Source organism: Acomys russatus, chromosome 32 (assembly GCF_903995435.1).
Source record: "Acomys russatus chromosome 32, mAcoRus1.1, whole genome shotgun sequence".
Lineage (NCBI taxonomy): Eukaryota > Metazoa > Chordata > Mammalia > Rodentia > Muridae > Acomys > Acomys russatus.
The window spans coordinates 35360896-35381868 of NC_067168.1; the positions used below are offsets into that span (position 1 = coordinate 35360896).

The 20973-nt window shown below is 52.5% G+C and overlaps 2 protein-coding genes across 2 annotated transcripts; both read left to right on the forward strand.

The window, feature by feature from the left end:
- The first annotated feature begins 1913 nt into the window (after positions 1 to 1913).
- On the forward strand, positions 1914 to 12335 carry Slc26a6 (solute carrier family 26 member 6). The gene is made up of 21 exons (XM_051140365.1): positions 1914 to 1990; positions 3569 to 3734; positions 3818 to 3957; positions 4071 to 4181; positions 5218 to 5366; positions 5513 to 5677; positions 5764 to 5916; positions 6425 to 6507; positions 6586 to 6733; positions 6981 to 7094; positions 7197 to 7274; positions 7576 to 7671; positions 7754 to 7860; positions 8041 to 8110; positions 9216 to 9308; positions 9442 to 9546; positions 9934 to 10026; positions 10821 to 10994; positions 11162 to 11216; positions 11749 to 11885; positions 12108 to 12335. The coding sequence occupies exons 1-21, from the start codon at positions 1969 to 1971 to the stop codon at positions 12120 to 12122; spliced, it is 2274 nt and encodes a 757-aa protein (XP_050996322.1). The 5' UTR covers positions 1914 to 1968; the 3' UTR covers positions 12123 to 12335.
- A 1670-nt stretch (positions 12336 to 14005) lies between these two features.
- Tmem89 (transmembrane protein 89) lies at positions 14006 to 14826 on the forward strand. Its single transcript, XM_051140358.1, has 2 exons — positions 14006 to 14302; positions 14647 to 14826. The coding sequence occupies exons 1-2, from the start codon at positions 14009 to 14011 to the stop codon at positions 14821 to 14823; spliced, it is 471 nt and encodes a 156-aa protein (XP_050996315.1). The 5' UTR covers positions 14006 to 14008; the 3' UTR covers positions 14824 to 14826.
- The last annotated feature ends 6147 nt before the right edge of the window (positions 14827 to 20973 follow it).

The window sequence follows — 20973 nt, forward strand, 5'->3', positions numbered from 1 at the left end:
TAGGATCCTGTTCACAAAACTCTCTTGTTATTTTTTTTGTCTGATGTCCAGAACTGGGGACTTTAAATTTTTCTTACTTTGTTTACAGGTCAAGATTATTATTTTTTAAGTGGTTGGGTTTTGTTTACTGTTTACAGCTTAAAACATTGAATTTCAACACTTTGTTTACAGTTGAGAATGTTCCCCCTCCCTTTGTTTACAAGTGAAAGGTAGAAAAAGTGGGAGAGGAGCCTAGAAGACTCACCCCTGATGCCCCTGGACCTGGCCATCTTTTGGGGGGGTGGCTTCTAACCCTGACCTTTCCCAGATCAAAGGTTAGCTGAGTCTTGGGAGGCAGTTTCTGAGATTCAAAAATCCCACTTCACTGCCTGTGCCAAATCCCACCAGCCAGGCCCCTAGCTCGCCTTCCCCAGGCTGACCCCTGCCCTTGAAGAGGGCTGGCTCAGCGGCCTGTCGGTGGGAGAGTGTCCTTGCTATGTCCTAGGCTCTGTAGATGCCCGTCTCTGGGATCCCCTCCAACACAGTGGCCCTCTTTCCTGTCTGTGTAAATTGTTCCGTATTGCCGCTCTGTTTTGAGAATAAACTTCTATAGAAAACACTTGTTCCTCTTTCTGCTTTGGATGTAGAAAGTTAGTAGGAAAGATTCACCCAGAATGACCTTTGAAGGAATCTGAGCGCTCCTCCCTCGAAAATATCCAGTTATTTTTAGCCTATTTCATGGGAGATTTGGACCAGGTTCCCATGTATTTCTGAAATATGGCTTCTCACCTTGTGATTGGAGCCTGCAGTTTGAGCACAGGAGCCGGCTGAGAGAAGCCACTTTCTTGGTCTAGGCAATCCCATGAGGGCTTCCTCAGGGTCCATGGTGTCCAGCTGTCAAACCAAACCAAGGAGCTGCCTTTGCAGGTACTGCCTTACCACCTACACTCTGGCCTTGCCTGGTCTTTCTGACTTGGATCTGGCCAGAAGCTTGAAAGCGCCCCAAGAGGGCCCTTCTGAGATCATTGGGTTGAGCTTCCAGAGTGCAAGGGACCCTCAGTGCTCCATTTCCAGTCTAGGAAGCCAGAATCGAAAGGGAGTAGGGGCTGGAGAGATGGCTGGAGAGGTAAAGGACACTGACTGCTCCTCCAGAGTTCAATTCCCAGCAACTACACGGTGGCTCACAATGTGATCTGATGCTTTCTTCAGGCCTGCAGGTGTACATGCAGCCAGAGCACTGTATACATAATAAATAGATAAATCTTAAAAAAAAAAAAAAAAGAAGAAGAAGAAGAAGAAAAAGAAGAAGAAGCCAGGAGTGGTGGCAAATGCCTATTGATCTCACATTTAATGCCAGCACTCGGGAGGCGGAGGCAGGTGGCTCTCTGTAGACTAGCCTGGTCTACAGAGTGAGTTTCAGGACAGCCAGGGCTACACAAAGAAAACTTGTGGGGGAGGTCGTCCTTAAAGACCACTATACTCACAGCGTGGTGGTCTGTGAGAGATCTCACAGACCTAGAGCTCTCATAGTTGATGCTGGGGCCCCTGATTACACATCTAGGCGTCCAGAACATTCAAAAGTCTCTCCTGCATTACATGGGGACCCTCTACAAAGCTAGAGCATACAATCAGATCCATCCATTCAGGGGCACGGAGCCACAACGTTGGCCAAGCGTAGTGCACGCAGGTCCTTCGTATCAGTGCTCCAGTCACCCTCCAGCTCCCTGCTGGCAGCTGGTTAACAAGAGGGGGGCGAGAGGGTAGGCCGCCAGGAAGGAAAGGGTTAAATCTTTATTCTCCCGGCTCGCCCCGCAGGGAGGGTTTGACTTAGGTTCCGCCTCCAGAATTCTGATTGGTCTGAGCATGCACATCCTGGCGGTGAAGCTTACTGCCGGCCGTGGTTCTAGGCCTGGCGCCTCTTTCTAGCCGGTAGTGGCGTCCGGGGGAGCTGTCAGAACAGCGGCACTCGAGCTACCCCCCTTGAGGGCCATGGGACTGCCCGATGGGTCCGGTGAGTTGCCGGGCGCCGCCCGAATTCCGCGTGTCTGCGAAGCGCTAATAGTCCTATGACTATTGGCCTGGGTCAATTTAGAAAGGGAACCGCCAAATCCCTACCTGGCATTTCCCGCCTGCCTGCAGAGCTTTGGTTTACGGTCTTGCCGATTTTCCGCCCGCGGTTGTCCAGCAGCAGCGAGGGATGGGGGCGGGATTCGGCGCGACCTTTGAGGGCTGTAGTCAAAGTCCCTGCAGTGCTAATGGGGGGCCGCAAAGAGTTGTTGCCTGCCAAGGAGTCCAGGGCCAGGAGATGTGCCAGCTGGGCGCGTTGGGACCGGGAGACAGAGCGCTGCAAGACCTGTTCTAGCCAGGTCGTGGACCAGCAGCGGCCTGAGTCGGCCTGGTAATGAGCGCTCTGGCACTACCGGCCCTGGTGCCTTCCCAAAGGGAGGTGCCAAGCATCAAGGCTCCGCCCCCCAGGCGCGTGCTGCCTGGTAAGGGGAGGGAGCCCTTTAAGAAGACTTGAGAGCGTTCGAAGGAGGGGAGAGGGGCCTCTGAGGTCTCCAGGAGTCGGCGGTGCCGAGAATTTCTGAAGAGCTTCCTTGTGCCTGCTCTGCTCCCTCCTTCAACTTGGACACCCAGGTTAGAGGCTCTTCCCAGGTGAGTCCCTACCCCTCTGGTGGGATCCTCTCCCCTGGTTATAGCCTCTCCTAGATCAGAACTCAAAGGTGAACTCTTTCCCAAAAGGCTAGCTCCCCCCTCCTCCGCCTGATTCCAGCTCTGCCCCCTCTGAAATATATTTGTGGAGGCTGCATTCCATATGGAGGCTCCCTCAGGTCAGAGTTTCTTCTGAGAGAACTCTCCAGATGAGAACCTTTCCCCTCCCCCATCTCTTATTCGCTGGTAAAGTCTTTCTCCCACTTCCAAGAGATGTCTTCCAGCACATGAGAGACCTACCCCCCTCCCCCTGCCCAGTCAGAACATGCCTGGCTGGCGAAGGCTTTCAGGGCAGAGTTCCCTCTAGGTCGGACTGGCTTCTGAAAGCTCCTGTTTCCACGTGAGGTTTCCCTACTTCAAGTGGAAGCCTGTCTCTGGAGGTGAGAACTTAGAGCCTGGCGCCTAGGTGGCTTAGGGTATTGCTTACAGACCCCTGGCTTGCTAGGTCTTTGAACACACTCTCAGCCAGCAAGGCAGGGTGCAGCTGGAAAAGAGACTGGACAGGAATTGACTCTGGGAAGGCCAGCAGCAGGGAGAGGGAGGCTCAGGGGCAGTCAGTCTGGACCTGGTGGACCTGGACTTGGAGCGGTACTCAGGGCTGGGCAGCCACACCTGAGCTGGAAGTGTTGGCCACACTCACTCATCCCATCCCACTCTCCCTCCCAGAGAGACTTTGGCCCAGAAAGAGTCTTCCAGCAGCCAAGGTTCATACACTGTCTCTGTCTGGGTGTGAGCACGCCTCAGAGACCAGCAGGGTTGCATCTACCCGTGATCTCTGAGACCAGAACACTCAAGTATGTGACTCTGTGGTCCCAGGTAGAAGTGTAGGAAAGGCTGGGCCAGGCGGATCCTCACGGTATGTGGTCTCACCCCCTAGACCACGGGACACAACAGACGCAGGCACTCCTGTCTACAACACAAGAAATGGAGCTGCAGAGGCGAGACTACCACGTGGAAAGGCCGTTGCTGAACCAGGAGCAGCTAGAGGATCTGGGGCACTGGGGCCCGGTGTCCAAGACCTACCAGTGGCGAACTTGGTTTCGGTAATGTTGAGGGTAGAGGCCTGGGGTGAGGTTCTGCCAGGGCCTGGAGAGTCCTGCAGGTAACAGACTCTTCCTGTTCTCAGATGCTCCCGCGCTCGGGCCCATGCACTTCTGCTCCAACATGTTCCGGTCTTGGGCTGGTTACCCCGCTATCCTGTGCGAGACTGGCTCCTGGGTGATGTGTTATCTGGCCTGAGTGTGGCCATCATGCAGCTCCCACAGGGTGAGCTACCTTCAGTGGCCTGGATTGCAAAAGCTATGACCTCTGCCCTTGGCGCTGTGCCCCCTGAGCCCAGGGCTTGGCTCCCCCTACATTGCTACCATTCTACCCTCCAGGTTTGGCCTACGCCCTCCTGGCGGGATTGCCTCCTATGTTTGGCCTGTACAGCTCTTTCTACCCCGTCTTCGTCTACTTCCTGTTTGGTACATCTCGCCACATCTCTGTGGGTAAGTGGAGTCAGGCTACCTTTCCGTAGAAGGTGTCTCTATCCTCTGTGGAGGGGAGGAGCAGGCTGGACAGGGCAGCCTGGGGAAGAGGGCCACGTAGGCTCCAGGTCACTAAGAATAGCCTATAGCCTATAGCTATTCCATATGGAGGCTCCCTGAGGTCAGAGTTTCTTCTGAGAGAACTCTCCAGATGAGAACCTTTCCCCTCCCCCATCTCTTATTCTCTGGTATAGCCTATAGATCGCCCCAAGCAGTACTAGGAAACTGGTTGTGGGGATTGTAGGTTCAGGATATCTCAGGGCCCCTGCCTTCAAGGTGAGTGAATGAGACAAGCCATGGGGCCCATAAGTTCTTACAGGCCTGTCTAGCCTGTCTATGACCCCTTTCTTGCTCCCAGAGAGCCTTTGTGTCCCACCCCACTGGACAACGGTGAGATGGGCTTGACATTACTGGCTAATCTTTTTTTTTTTTTTTTTTAAGATTTATTTAATTTATTGCATATGAGTGCTTTAACTGCAGAAGAGGGTATCAGATTACATTATAGACGGTTGTGAGCCACCATGTGGCTGCTGGGAATTGAACTCAGGACCTCTGGAAGAACAGGCGGCGCTCTTAACCACTGAGCCATCTCTCCAGCCCGCCCTCCCCCCCTTTTTTTTTTTTGGTTTTTGTTTTTGGGTTTTTTGAAACAGAGTTTTTCTGTGTAACCTTGGCTGTCCTAGACTCCCTTTGTAGACCAGGCAGGCCTTGAACTCACAGTGATCCACCTGTTTCTGCCTCCCAAGTGCTGGGATTAGAGGCCTGCACCACCACGCCCAACCATTAGTGGCTAATCTTAAGAGCAGGTGAGGGTGAGCTCAAGGTTCACTTTTGACCTTGGCCATGGCTAAGCAGTCCTGCCTCTGTTTGTACAACTGTAGTCCAAGGATATTTATTCAGAATGGGATGTCTGTTGGCCTCTTTTAATTAAGACCAGGGATCCAGGACAGCACAGCATCCTCTTGCCTTCAGACCTTCTGTGCCCTGCCCCTTACAGGGACCTTTGCTGTAATGTCGGTGATGGTGGGTGGTGTGACAGAGTCCCTGACCGCAGACAAGGCCTTCCTGCAAAGCTTGAATGCCACAGCTGATGATGCCCGTGTGCAGGTGGCCTATACACTTAGCTTCCTGGTTGGCCTCTTCCAGGTACAGAACAGCCATCCCCTTAGTGTCTGACTTACCCCGTGTCCCTTTCCGATCCTACTTTCCCTAGCTGTGCCTATGGCTTCTGCATCCCCTGACACACACTCCTCCCCCTCCCCCCCCCCCCCCCCCCCCCCCCCACCCAACAGGTGGGGCTGGGCCTGGTACACTTCGGCTTTGTGGTCACCTACCTGTCAGAGCCTCTGGTCCGCAGCTATACCACGGCTGCATCTGTGCAAGTCCTCGTCTCACAGCTCAAGTATGTGTTTGGCATCAAACTGAACAGTCACTCTGGGCCACTGTCCGTTATCTATGTGAGTGAGGGTGGGAGCAAAGGTGGGTCGGTGGCGTGTGGCGCCCTGTGACCTTGAGTGCTGGCTATAACACCACTTCTCCTCAGACAGTGCTAGAGGTCTGTTCACAGCTGCCAGAGACTGTGCCCGGCACCGTGGTGACGGCGATTGTGGCAGGAGTGGTACTTGTGATGGTAAAGCTGTTGAATGAGAAGCTGCGGCGACATCTTCCCCTGCCCATACCTGGGGAACTGCTCACGGTTCGGGAGCCTGGGGATTGTGGGCAGGGGAGGAGGGCAAGTGAGGGTAGAGCTGGCCAGTACATAACCTCAAGGTATTTGAGGGCCAGACGGAATGACCACTGTAAGCACTCCTGGGTGTTGGGGGGTAACTGCTACAGAAAGCCCTATGGCTTCTTTTTTTTTTTTTTTTTTTTTTTTGGTTTTTCAAGACAAGGTCCCTCTATGTAGCCCTGGCTGTCCTGGACTTGCTTTATAAACCAGGCTGGCCTCGAACTCACAGCGATCTGCCTGCCTCTGCCTCTGCCTCCTGAGTGCTTGGATTAAAGGCGTGCGCCACCATGCCCAGCCCAGTCCTATGGCCCTTGACAATGTATTCCCTTCCTCAAATGGTGGTGATGGTGGTGTTTATCACCCTGTCTACAACCTCCCATTCGTCAGAAAAAGATTTTTGTCCCCCAAGATGACTTACCCTTCTCCCTGTGATACAATCAGCACCTCCCTCCCCTAACTCTGTCCTGCCCCACAGCTCATTGGAGCCACTGGTATTTCCTACGGTGTGAAGCTGAATGAAACATTCCAGGTAGACATTGTGGGCAACATCACCACAGGGTAAGTTCTGGTCCTGTCAGGGAGGTGGGGTAGCTAGAGCCGGGACCATCCTCTGACCTCACAAGGGTTCCCCCCTAGGCTGATACCCCCAGTGGTACCCAAGACAGAGTTGTTTGCAACGCTTGTGGGAAACGCCTTTGCCATCGCTGTGGTAGGATTCGCCATTGCCATCTCCCTTGGGAAGATCTTTGCCCTGAGGCACGGCTACCGTGTGGACAGTAACCAGGTCTGTGCTGTGGGCCTAGGGAGGGGCATATAGGTGTGTGCGGGCCGAGATGATAAGAGTGAGCTGGAGGAAGGATGGAGCTGGACTTGTGAGTGACTGAGGGTGAGAGGATAGGATGTTTGGGACAAGAGCCAAATATTGGAGGCCACTGAGTGGGATGGAGTTTGGGACTGTGTCAGCCCAGGCATGCCAGGAGAGTGAGCTGGCATCCCTGGCAAGACTTCTCATACCATACTCTCCCCGACAGGAACTGGTGGCCCTTGGCCTCAGTAACCTCATTGGAGGCTTCTTCCAGTGTTTCCCCGTGAGCTGCTCCATGTCTCGGAGCCTGGTACAGGAGAGCACCGGGGGCAACACACAGGTGCGCCTTGGGTGTGAGCGTGCACATATGTTCATATGTCCGTGTTGTGTCTGCATGCTGCGTCTGCTCACCTTCACCCCCCTGCTCACCCCTACCCTGCAGGTTGCCGGAGCCATATCTTCTCTTTTCATCCTCCTTATTATTGTCAAACTTGGAGAACTCTTCCGAGACTTGCCCAAGGTGAGCCTTCACCCCTCCCAGCCAGGCTTCAGGGCCTTGGCTAGGCCAGGCCCAAAGCAGTCAGCCTTAGTCCCATGTCAGAGGCTCAGAGGTACAAGATTGCGCTCTTGGGGATAAAGTCTGGAACTAGAGGTCAAAGAATAGAACTTGCTGATCAGCTCCAAGGGGTTGAGGCTGTTGCTCGTAGTAGTTGGTTGTAGGCCGAAGCACTTGGTCCGTCTGGGTGGGTCATACCCGGGTGGTGGGGGCTGTTAATCTCTAGGAACCTTTGGTGACCCTAGTGACGTTCTCGTCACCTCAGGCCGTCCTGGCAGCCGTTATTATCGTGAACCTGAAGGGCATGATGAAGCAGTTCTCTGACATCTGCACCCTTTGGAAGGCAAATCGCGTGGACCTGGTGAGAAGCTTTGGGAGCCCGGGCCTGGCCTTGGGGCCTTTAGTGCCAATGGACTCTTTGACCCCTGACCTTTTGTTATCAGCTAATCTGGCTGGTGACCTTTGTGGCCACGATCCTGCTGAACCTGGACATTGGCCTGGCAGTGTCCATAGTCTTCTCCCTGCTGCTCGTGGTGGTCCGAATGCAGCTGTGAGTCAGACATTTTTGGTACCCCCAATTCCAGCTTGGTGAGGGAGTAAGTTTCACACTGGCTCTCCACAGCTTTCCTTATACCTCTGGGGGGGCACCCCATGTTCCTCATTCCCCTCTCATGGTCTTTTCTTTCCCTCCTTTCCGCTCCCCCTTCCCCCCCCGTAACTCTCTTCTCAGGCCCCACTACTCTGTCCTGGGGCAGGTGCCAGATACGGATATTTATAGAGACGTGGCAGAATACTCAGGGGTGAGTGGCAGGGGCTAAATGGAGGTGGGGTGGGGCAGATAAGACAAATGGGCCCTTTTTATTCCTTTCCATATGAGCAAGAACCCTGGGAGATGGACAGGGAAAATGGTTCGGTGGAATAACTGCTCTACAAGCATCAAGACCTGAGCTTGCGTCCCCAGAAACCACGTAAAATGCCAGGCTTGGCAGCATGCATGTCTGCAGCCCTAGTCTTAGGAAAGCAATGACAGGAGGATCTCTGCAGCCCGCTGGCCAGCTTCTGTAGCCAGTTGGCAAGCTCCAGGTTTAGTAAGAGACCCTGTCTCAAAGGGGAAAGGCCATAGAGGAAGACGCCCAGTGTCACCTACTGACCTCCACATGCAGGGTGCACACCCACACACAAATGTGTACACACTCGCACGCACGCATGCGCACTTGGACTGGAAGCACTTTGCCCTTGGTTTTTGGAATCCTTTGGAGAGAGAAGCTCTCTTCAGGGCATGAGTTGATGGGATCAGTCTTGGAGACAGAAGCACAGCCCTACTCTAGGTCAAGAGAGCAGAAGCGCAGGGAGGGGCCACAGGGTGCAGGGGAGGTTTCTGGTCTGTTCAGTGGGAATACAAAGCTCCCAGTTGCCGATTCATATTCTAAAAAGCCTCATGTCATATCATGGGGACAAAGGTTGTGTGAGTCTGGAATAAAATAAGCTTTTTCACCTTGGCCCATGTGATGCAGGCCCAAATGCCCAGGGAAGTCCTGGGCTGCGGCCGGAACGGGGCGAGAGCTGGGGAAGGTGCTGGTTCTGTCTGCATGCAGAAAACAGCACAGGGTAGGAGTGGGAGACTCAGGGATGGGGGGGCAGCAGCAGGGGTGGTGAACAGAGAGCCAAACTGTGAAATCTGCTGTAATACGGGGGAGCAGGGAGGGACAGGACCTGCGCAACAGAGAGCAAGGATGGTGCAGTTAGGCTTTTGGCCCAGACTCTTGGAGGGGTATCGGCCACGGGTGTGGAGGTGTGTGTTGGGAGGGCAGAGGGTAGCAGGCTCTCTAAGAGAGGAAAGTGAGTGATGATGCACTGGAAAAGCAGGAAGGCTCAGCCACCCCAACTCCACCTCACTTCCTCCAGGCCGAGGAGGTCCCTGGCGTGAAGGTCTTCCGTTCTTCCACCACCATGTACTTTGCCAATGCTGAGCTCTTCAGTGACTCTCTGAAGCAGAAGGTGAGGTTGGGGTGTCCTCCCCCCCCCCCCCCCCGGTGTCCCACCTGGTCTGTGTGTGTGCGGGTTGGGGGTGTGTCTGAATATCCTGATCTCCCCAGCGTACCAACCACCGCCTCTGACTTTGTGTCTCTAGTGTGGTGTGGATGTTGACTACCTCATCACCCAGAAAAAGAAGCGAATCAGAAAGCAGGAGATGAAGATGAAGAGGATGAAGAAAGCCAAGAAGTCCCAGAAACAGGTGGGGTTCCCCCTATGCAGCTCCCTCCTGGCTCAGCCCAGACTGTGGACCCAACTCTGACCTCTCTAACCATTCCCTCATCCTTTGGCCTTTCTCCCAGTCCGGCCCTTGTGCCATTTCTCCTCACCATTCTCTGTCCCCCCTCTTTCTCCCTCAGCACCCTACAGACCCTGTTTCGGGCCCTGGAAGGGCAGGGCAAGCTCTAGAGAAGTTGTTTCCTTTTCCTGTACAGCAGATCGCTTTTGTTGTCATAACGTCTCAGGCTTGCAGCCTAGGTCCTGATGCATCGCTTCGCCCAAAGCCAGGGACAGTACCAGGTCTACCCAGCGCAGCTGTCATATGGCACGGCCATGGGATAGCTCTCTCATCATCCCTCTCCCCTCCCAGGATGCCTCTTCCAAGATCTCCTCAGTTTCAGTCAACGTCAACACCAGCTTTGAAGACATCAAGAGCAATGACATGGAAGGCTCCGAGGCCAAGGTGAGGCTAGAAGCGGGAGGAGGGACCAGCCAAGGACTGCAGAGATGTGAGGACCCACACACGTTACATGAGGAAAGCTAGTGTGGGTTTGGAGGTGTTGGGCTAATGGTGGGAGGAATGGGAGGATGGCTCAGACACTGGTAGGAGACCTCTGCAATACTGAATTCTCCTTTGGCTCCTGTCTATAATCTCAGACTGAGCTGGATGTCATAGCTGTAACAAGACCCACAGCCCACGCTCATGGCTAGAGGAAGGGGCTTGGGAACATTGGGCAAACCTAGGGGTCAGGAGGGATGCTAAAATCAGCCAAGGATTCAGACAGGTCAGAGTTGAAGATGTGTGTGAATGCCCAGGTGGTGGTGGCACATAGCTTTAATCCCAGCACTCGGGAGGCAGAAGTAGGCAGATCTCATGAGTTCGAGGCCAGCCTGGTCTACAAAGCAAGTTCCAGGATATCTTGTCTGTCTTTTTGGCCCCTATCTACTCTACTCTGTTTGGCTACAGATGAGACATGATCTCCCAGTAACCCTCCCTTCTTGTGTCTTTATTAATCTCTGGCAGTTTGTGCATGTTGGGGTATGCTTTCCTGTGTCCCTACATGTCCCTCCTATGTTTATAGATCCACATGTCGCTCCAGTCACCCCATATCTGTGTCCTTACGTGTCCCGTGCATGCCTCCATATATCTCCACATTTGCATACATGCTTCTGTCTGACTCTGTGTGTCCCTGTATACTATGTGCCTGCCTTTGCTCTATCATGGATGGCCCTTTAGCACATCTGGATCCCCTGCAGGTGCACCAAGGGGAGGAGCTGGAGGATGGAGTCGCAAGCAATCAAGATGCCAAGGCCCCGACCACGACCACACTGCAGTCCCTGGGCCTGCCCCAGCCAGGCTTCCATAGCCTCGTCCTAGACTTGAGTACCCTCTCCTTTGTGGATACCGTGTGCATCAAGAGCCTGAAGAATGTAAGCAGCTGTGGATAGGCTAGGGCCTCTCAAGTCTTCCTACTGATCCATCACTTACCTTGTGCCTTCCCACCCTCACCCCCCCCACACCAAGCCCTCTGAGCTCCCCCATTCTAAATCGTGCCCAACTGCTGCCCCCCTGAGGTTAGCCCCCTTTGTTGCTACAGATTTTCCGTGACTTCCGGGAGATCGAAGTGGAAGTGTACATCGCAGCCTGTTACAGTGCGTTGAGTGGGGACGGCAAAATTACAATCCAGACAGAGGGCGGGACTTTTCTGGTCAAGCGGTTTCTCAGACACCAGAAGGAAAGAATTTTTTTCCTGAAACTGGAGGTCAGAGATGTCTTGGGAGACAAGAGTCAAGAGTAGGGCTCAGTGGGTGAGAAGGCTTCCTGCCCACATATGACGACCTGAGTTCAAGTCCCCAGAGCCCATGTAAAATAAGCCAGACATATCTATGCATTCATATAATGCTAGCCTTTGTTGGATGAACACAGATGGTTCCCAGGAGCTAGTTGGTCAGCCAGCCTAGCCAAAATAGAGCTTCAGGCTCAGTCAGAAACCGTTTCTCAAGGGAATAATGTTGAGAGAGATAAGAACAGAACATCTGGTGTCCTGCTGTGTCTTTTGGGTGCAAGCAACACACACACAGAGTAACTGGGTTTCTAGTAAGTAGCTGCAGGGTGGATTCTAGGGGTGCCTGGGCACTAAGTGTCCTGGTGGTACTGGTGTCAGCATCTCCTCCTTGCCCACAGGTCCTGTGGTCACCCAGCTTGAGGCTGGACACTTCTTTGATGACTCTATCACTAAACAGCATCTCTTTGCCTCTGTCCACGACGCTGTGACCTTTGCCCTCCACCACCAGAAGTCCAGCCCTAAGAGCCCTGTCTTGGTAAGCTGACTCTGGACCACTGAACAGCTTTTGTTAATCTGCTGCTTATCCCCACCCTGACCCCAACTCCAGGAAGTCTGTGCCATTGCCCAGGGTCACATTGACCCATTGATTCCCCCCCCCCCCCACCTGGAAGGAAGTTGTCTGTGGAGGGAGATGTGCCTTAGGGGTTCCTAGATGTCCTTTGGAAACTAACTGGAACCTCCTCTCCTGCCCATGTAGGCCACCAAACTCTGACTTTGCTGCAAGAGACTGCCTACCTCTGGAGGCTGTGACAGGTCACTCTTATGAAACCCCTTGCCTCTGGGCCACCTCCAGGTGCCACCCAGGACTCTCCGTTCCATGTCCATGCACATACAGCTCATGGATGGATACCCTGGGACTCCAAAGAGTGCTACAGGCCTGGGGCAGGGTACCGCAGTCAGGCTGGCCTTGGCTGGGTGCTGCAAGGGAGCCGATGTGTGTTTACAGCTTTGAGAATAAATGTGTCTGTCCATCTTCAGGCTCTGCTGTGGCATGGTTTGGATGTGGCTGGGGTGTCAGGTGCTCCTCAGCTCAGACTCCCAATCCATCTTATAAACCCTAAAAGTAGGCAGAACTGGGGTGTGAGATCTGGGGAGGTCAGGGATGGGCAGAGAGCATGCAAAGTAGGACAGCAGTCGGGCCTGGGCTGGGCTAGGACTTTACAAAGTCCAGGGTTCTCATTGGTTTCACACAGTCGGCCCTTTAGCTCTCGCTGGAAAGATAAATGGAATCAAAACTGTAATTCAAGACTGAGCCACCCTCAGGGATAACCTGATGAAAGGAAGATAGAGTTTCTGTTTCTGGGGGATGTAGAGTGAACTCCTGAGCCCCCAGCTAAAGAACCGAGCCTTTCACAGGCTCTGCTCCTGCTGGATTTAGAAATCCGTATTACAAATTGCCTACTCACACACCGCCAGTCCAGGGCCGGCTGATTTCAGCATGACACATCAACAGAGCATGTGTTGGTCCTATGAGCCGCTGACCCTGCCACAGTGGGAGGGATGGGGCAATGGCAGCCTCGTGAGTTGTCTGGTGAATTACACACGGAAACGGCTAAAACAATGCAATGTTCACATCACCTGCCCAGAACACATGAATTTCACTATTCACCAGGCACGTTCCAGGCTCAGTGCCCAACACTAGAGGCTCCCTGCCCTCCAAATCACCCAGGCACCCTTGCCTGGCCCTGTTTTATCATGGCCTTTGCCCGTGCCTGGCACCATACTGTTTACAGGCCACCTGTGCTCCCGCCGAAACCTCAGCCCAGGAAGGCAGAGTTTTTCGTCTGTTCTATTACGTGCCACTCTGGCACTGGGTTTGGGTGCTTGGTAAATATTGTTTGAATGAAGACTTGGAGCCAGAGGCAGACCTCAAACAATGGCTTGTCAGGCTGGCCTTGGATGGGTGCTAGGAGGAAGCCGGTGTGTTTTTATACTTTGAGAATAAAGATGAATGTGTAGATGGCCAGAAATTCTCTAAAGAAACTAATGTTGGGTCATAGGGAAAGCAGACTATATCACCAAGGCAGTCGTGGGAGGGGTGACGGCAGGACATGAAGCTTGAAAAAGTGACTTTCTAGAAGGGAAGCCATGCTTCCAGAACAAGGAAGGCTGTTGAGGAAGGCCTGGGTGAGGCTGGGGCAGCAGCCAGCAGAAACCTTCAAGGAAGCCACACTTTTGAGCGAGTGCACAATGCTGAGGGGAACGGAGCTAGGTGTAGGGGGCTCCCCTGCACTGTCTGACCAGCTTGGCAGTTGCTAGCCCAATAAAGAACACTGACCTTAAAGGCAGTGGGGTGCTTAGATTAGGGAGGAATGGTACTTGAGTTTGAGTTCAGTATGTAAGAAGTAATCCTTTCATACCTAGTCCTCCTAGGAGAATGGGACCCAGGCCCTAAACCGCATTTTATTGCACACACCCCACGCCCTCGCGCGGCCCCCCCCCCCCCCACATCCCATCATCTGTCCAAGCTGTAGTTTGAAAGGCCATGGGGCTAGCTGGAACTGGCTGCCTCAGAGCTGGCCAGACTCTTGGGGGAGGGGTGTTTGCTGGTTGCCAAGGCACCCGGGTTCCGGCCTGCCTCTCGCAGTGGCCACAGCCATGCTGTACTCGCTGTTCTTAGTGCCATCTCTGTTCCTGCTGGTGATGCCTGTCCCTAGCCATGCCTGGTCACGGCCCCTCTGGTACCAAGTAGGGCTGGACTTGCAGCCCTGGGGCTGCCAGCCAAATAGTCTGGATAGCTGCAGGAGCAGTCTGAGCTGCCCTGGCTACTGGCTGGCCCTGGGAAGAAATCGCATCTACCCTGTGGCTGGAATCACACTCACCACCACCACCATCCTGATCATTAGGCGTCTGATGTTGAGCCGGTGGCGATCTCAGGTCACCAAGGGTCAGGTGAGCACAGCACTGCTCTGTCCCCTACCATCCCCTGCCTCTGTTAAACCTTCCTCCTATCAGCCTGGCTTAGAGCCCCATGGGCTTCCTGGCTGACCTTGTCCTCAACCCCGTGGTGTCCTATTCTTGCATCTCCACAGCGTCTCCCATCTCATATTCCTGTTCTTCATTCAGCTGCCATGGGCCCTAGGACCACCTAGCCTCTAGCAGATCCCCAGTGACCCTGTCTCCCCATCCTCTTTGCCACTGCCCCGTATCCCCTCTGTGTAGCTCCATTCCTGCACCCCCCCCACCCTCCCTCCCCCACCGGCCCCCTCCACTCTCACGGTGGTCCTATATCTCAGCTCCCACAGGTGACCTCCAGCCCCTGCAGACTCTGGAAACGGCAGGTCGCCGTCTCTGACCGCATCCTGGTCCTCAGGGTCCTCCACATGCTGGATGCCATCCTGCCCCACATTGAGAGCCACCTGCAACGCCTGGCTTCGCAGCAGCAAATCCAAATAAAAGGGATTCCCACCTAGTCTGGGTGGCCCCCCACCTCTGCTTCTCTTTCTCTGGTTGTCAGCTGGAGTGCCTGCCCACATGTGTCTGTGGGACTGCCTAGACCCTGGGGCCTCTTTCCAATGGTAGAGACGGCTGGCACATTGAAGCTACCGTGCACAGGGTAGGAGGGCCGTAGTGCCAGCCCAGTGGGGCTGCTCAGTGGGAATGTATCCACTCTTTTTGTTTCCAGCCCTGCCCTTGTCTCATCTCAGGGAGGTGGTGGGTAAACTCAGACTTAAGACCCTCCACCAGAAAGCAGCTGGCTTGGCTTTTTTCTCTGTCTTCGAGTGTCTCTCCCTAAGGGGTCACTGCTCTGGGTCCCCAGTAGTTGGCAGTCCTTAGATCCTTGACTCCTACCCAGCCTCCCGGCTCTAACCCCACCCTCACTCCCAGCTCAGGCCACTCAGGAATCCCTAGCTGCCCTTATTTGGGTGGCAGCTTCAGACTGTCTCTGGTGCTGGCGTGGCTCCAAGGTCCCAGTAAGAAGCATGAGAGGTGAAGGATCTGAAAGGACCCTTCCTCCTTCCCTTCCTCCACCATGAGTGATCCCAGGTGAAAGGGTCTCAGGGAACAGGCACTTTGTTTGTTTGTTTGTTTTTTCAAAACAGGGTCTCTCTGTGTAGCCTTGGCTGTCCTGGACTCACTTTGTAGACCAGGCTGGCCTCGAACTCACAGCCATCCGATCCGCCTGCCTCGGCCTTCTGAGTGCTGGGATTTAAAAGCATGCGCCACCATGCCTGGCAGAACAGGCACTTTTAGAAAAGGAGGTTTTGATTACAGATTCAACGAGAAACAGAATTATATCAAAATAACCAGAAAAGGGCTGGGGCTGGGACTCAGTGGCACAGCACGTGCTTATCGTGCACGAGGCCAACTTTGATCTTTCTGACAAGAAACAAAATAAGAGCAATCACAAACTTAAAGAGGCTGTGTGTGTGTGTGTGTGTGTGTGTGTGTGTGTGTGTGTGTGTGTGCGCGCCCTTTGAGACAGTCTAACCACGCAGCCTGACTGGACCTGTACTGTCTTCCCACACATCTTCTCTCCAGGTGCCAGTGTTACAGCCATGCCCCAACACCTGGCCTGAAAAGGAGCTGTAAGTTGACAAATATTGTGATAGTAGATCCACAAAAAATAACGTTTGTGGCAATCTCTGATGCTTTCCTGTAATGCTTTTTCTGCTGTAGTGTGTGGCTTAAAAAGAACAAAAAGGTTCTGGTTTTGGTTTTGGTCGTTTGTTTTATTTTGGTTTTGTTTGTTTGTTTTTGATTTTTCGAGACAGGATTTCTTTGTATAGCCTTTGCTGTCCTGGAACTCCATCTATAGATCAGACTGGAACTCGCAGAGATCCTCCTGACTCTGCCTCCTGAGAGCTAGGATTAAAGGCGGGTGCCATCACCAACTGGCTTTGTTCTGTTTTGTTTTAAGACAGGGTCTTGGTATGTAGCCCTGGTGACCTAGATCTCACCATATAGACCAAGCTGGTCTTGAACTCTGTGTGCAGTTGCCTTCTAGGTGCTGGGATTAAAGGTGCAATGGCTCCTACAGAAGGTAACTATGAGCAGGGAGATGGTTCAGCAGATAAAAAATACTTGCTGTGCAAACCTGACCACATGAGTTCGAGCCCAGGAACTCATGTGAAAAGCCGGATGCAGTGGTATGCCTATAAAAGCCTAGCACTTCGCAGGGCGGTGGTGGCGCACGCCTTTAATCCCAGCACTCGGGAGGCAGAGGCAGGAGGCTCTCTCTGAGTTCAAGGCCAGCCTGGTCTACAGAGTTCCAGAACAGCCAGGGCCACACAAAGAAACTCTGTCTCAAAACAAATAAACAAACAAACAAAAAATCTAGCACTTCTATTAGATGAGAGAGAAGCACTTGGGTCTGTACACAGTATAGTGACAGGGACAAGAGAGACTCGGCCTCAAATCAAGGTGGAAGGACAGGAACTGACTCTCAAAACTCCACAAGGTCCCTGTGTATGCATACACTGCTCATGTGTTCTCTCTCTCTCTCTCTCTCTCTCTCTCTCTCTCTCTCTCTCTCTCTCTCTCTCTCTCCTCTCTCTCTCCCTCCCTCCCTCCCTCCCTCCCTCCCTCCCTCCCTCCCTCCCTCCTGATGGCACACGCCTTTAATTCCAGCACTCAGGAGGCAGAGGCAGGTAGATTGTGTGAGTTTGAGGCCAGCTTGGTCTGCAAAGTGAGTCCAGGCCAGCCAGTACTACACAGGGAAACCCTGTCTCAAAAGACAAACAAAATAACTTATTTTGGTAAGAGAGATGGCTTGGTGTGGTTACAAGTATGCACTGCTCTTCCAGAGGACCTGAATTCAGTTCCCAGCACCCATGTCAGGTGACTGACAATTACCTCTAACTCCAGGTTCTGGGAGTCCAGTCCAGGAGTATGCCTCTAGCCTCGAAGGTCACCCATACTCATGCGGACCCCAGACAAACACACATAAAGCTGGGGGCTTGGTGCACACCTTTAGTCCCAGCACTCAGGCAGAGGCAAGGCGGATCTCTGTGAGCTCCAGGCCAGCCTGATCTACAAAGTGAGTCCAGAACAGCTAGGGCTACACAGAGAAACCCTGTCTCGAAAAACAAACAAGCAAAAAAGCTAAAATAAATTTCAGCCTGGTGTGGTAGTGCAGGTCTTTGATATCAGCACTCAGGAGGCAAGAGACAGGTGGATCCCTATGTATTTAAGGCCAGTCTGATCTACATAGTGAGTTTTAGGCTAGCCAAAGCTACATAGTGACACCCTATCTCAAATTATAAATAACAACAACAAAATGTTTCACACAGTTAGGTCATCTTAAAGTGACTTATTTATTCTGAGTGTGTGTGTTTGTGTGTGACTGCGCATACATGTTTACCATGGTGTGCACATGTGAGAGAGGACAGCTTGCAAGAATTGGCTCTCTCCTTCTACCAGGTTGATTCCAGGCATCCAACCCAGGTCATCAGGCCTAATTGGAAGCCCCTATACCCAGTAAGTCATCTGGCCCGTTTCTGGGTTATCTTAATTTTGCAGGTTTTCTACAACATAGTCGTGGGGCTTTTCTCAAGGCCTGAAAGTGAAGGACACAGGAGACAAGGCTGCATCCTAAAGCTTGCTGGTCCTACGCAGTAGGTATGTGTGTGTGCCAGTGTACACAGCACACCTGGGTCCTCATCCACCTACTCACAGGTGGAGGTGGTGCTGATGGTGAAACCGACTTGGCACCAATTGCTTCTGATGCAGGGAACACTACCCAACTACGGTCTGCTACCTTAAAGACTGAGGGGCAGCATCAGAGGAGGGGCGGAAAGCACCCATCAGAAGGACACACATGCGAGCGCCTGGTGGAGACACAGGCCTCAACCTGTGCCAGATCTAAGGTACTCTGATTTTGAGGGAAAGGCGGTGTTGTGGAGAGCAGGAAGCCTTGACATGGATCAGTGGTTCCTAGAGTGGGTGTGGTAGGCAAAACATGACCCCGCAAAGACATCCATGTCCTAGTGCCTACAACAGTGCATGGCAGAAGGAATTTTACAGATGAAATTAGAGAGAATGGTCTTAAATTAAGAAGTTTATTATGGGTGACTTTGGTGGGTAAGTACAAAAAAAATAAAATAAAATAAAATGGGGGAAAAAAAAAAAAACCCTGAGATAGAGTGATTCTGAGTAGAAGGTCCTTTGTTTTATACTGAGGGCCCAAGGATTCAGGTGGCATCTGTGTCAGAAGCAGAGACAATCAGGTAACATCCTGGTGGGCAACAGTCACTAAGGATTGGAATGTGTCAGCCTTCCCACAGAATCAGCTAAGCAGGGTTTAGGGGTTCACAGAGACTGAAGCAACACTCACAGGACCTGTACAGGTCTGAGCTAAGCCCTCTGCATATACTCTGCTGTGGTTGTGTAGCTTGGTGTTCTGGTGGGACACCAGTGGGAGTGGGGGGGGTGCTTCTGACTCTTTTGCCTGCTCTTGGGACCCTTTTCCTTAAGGAGTTGTGAGGGTTTGTGACTCTCTTCTTGTTATACAATATTCCGTTGATATCCCTGGGGACCCTGCTTTTTTTTTTTTTTTTTTTTTTTAGGGAAAATAGGACTCTGATTTTAGATCAGTGGAACCTTCATTGATGATACTCTCTCTGATTACAGAGTGGTGAGAAGGCAAACAAAACTATGAGGTGATAAATTTGTGTTGCCCTAAGCCATTGAATTTAAATTTGTGGTGTTGTTGTTTTCCCAGAGCTAGAGATTGGACACTGGGCTTCGTACATGTAGACAAACAATCTTCTAATCTACACCTGGAGGCCAGGGCCAACTTGTTCCTGAGGCAGCAATAGAAAAGTAATGAAGATCTGAGCCAGGCAGAGTAGCAAAGAGCTTTAATCCCAGGACTTGGGGAATTGAGGCAGGAAAATCAAGAGTTTGAGGCTAGCCTAGGATACACAGCAAAACTATCTCAAAACAAACAAATAAAAACTAATACATAGCTGGGCGGTGGTGGTGAATGCCTTTAATCCCAGTACTTAGGAGGCAGGGGCAGACGGATCTCTGAGTTCAAGGCCAGCCTGGTGTATGGAGTGAGTTCCAGGACAGCTAAGGCTACACAGAGAAACCCTGTCTCGAAAGAACAAAATAAAACAGAAAACAAAGAAATACCTGACATCAAGAATGAGGCGCTTCTGCAGCAAATTCTATAATTGTGGACTTTAAAATCAGATAGTGGACTAAGGCTAAAAGAACACGGAGGAGGGGCTGGTGGGATGGCTCAGTGGGTAAAGGCACTTGCTGCCACGCCTGATGGCCTGAGTTGGATCCCAATCTTTTAAGGTGGAAGGAGAGATCTGACTCCTGCAAAGTGTCCTCTGACCCACACATGTGCACTGTGGCGTGTATGTACCTACACATAGCATGAGTGGATGTAATAAAACATAAAAATTCATAATAAGGAAGCTCATAGAGAAAGCCAAGATGGCCTTCCATCCCCTTAGATGCCGTCTTGACTTGGGTGTGTAGCTCAGCTGGTAGAGTGCTTGCTAGTCCACAGAAAATGCTCCCCAGCTTTGCTCTCTAGCGCTGCGCACACCTGTAACCCCCCACTTAGGAGGTGAGATGGCAGGATTGCACATTCATGCCAGCCTGGACTACATACCAAGTCCTCACCTCTGAAAAAAAGAGGAGAATAAAAAGGACTGCCTAGGACTTGATATTGGAAATTCTCAGGCAACAAACCAGAAAAAACACTTTACCTCAAACTGTTGGAGTTGCTGGGCACAGTGGCTCAGGCCTTGGGAGGTAGAGGCAGGCCAGCGGCCTCTGTGGATTCAAGGCCATCCTAATGTACACAGTGAGTTGCAGGACAGCCGGGGCTAAATAGAGAGGCCCTGACTCAAAAACAAAATAGCAAAAATAATAATAATATAGAAGTGTGAGGTAGGCTCAGTGGTACAGGCCTGTGATGCCAGCACTCGGGAGGCAGAGGCAGGAAGATTGGGGCTTCGAGGTGGCTCTCTTCTACAGTGGAAGTCCCAGGTGAGCCTAGCCTACATGAGACACTATCTCAAACAAAACCAGACAGCAGAAGGCAGCTTAGGAAGCACCAGCATCCATCCCTCCAGGCCTCAGTCTGAAGCAACTCTTTTTGGGGGCCCGATGTGCCAGGAGAGCAGTTTCCAAGTCTCACCTCAGCTCCACCCCCACCCCCACCCCCCCCCCACCCCCACCCCACACTCCACCTGCTCCCCAGGTGCGGGGGAATTTAAAGAAACAATACTTCTTTCCCATCCTCTTCTCCACTGCTGTTTAAAGAAGGCTTGTTGTTGTTGTGTTGTTGTTGTTGTTGTTGTTGTGTTTTTTCCAGGTTACTGACTGACCTCAGGAACAACGGAACAGAAACTTCAGTGGGCACGCACAATAGAGAGTTTGCACTTTGGAAAGATAGCATGGCATGCACGGGGTGTTGGCTCGTGTCTAAAGTCCCAGCCTTTGGAAAGTCACGGACAAGCACTCCTAGTTCTTACGGAGCAGAAGTCAGCAACCCTTCAGGGCCAGAAGCACTAGGCCTGATACTCAGGACGCCAGTTCTGGGACTATTGATACTGAGAACTAAATATTGTAGGGGCGGGGGCAAAGGGTGCCAGGGT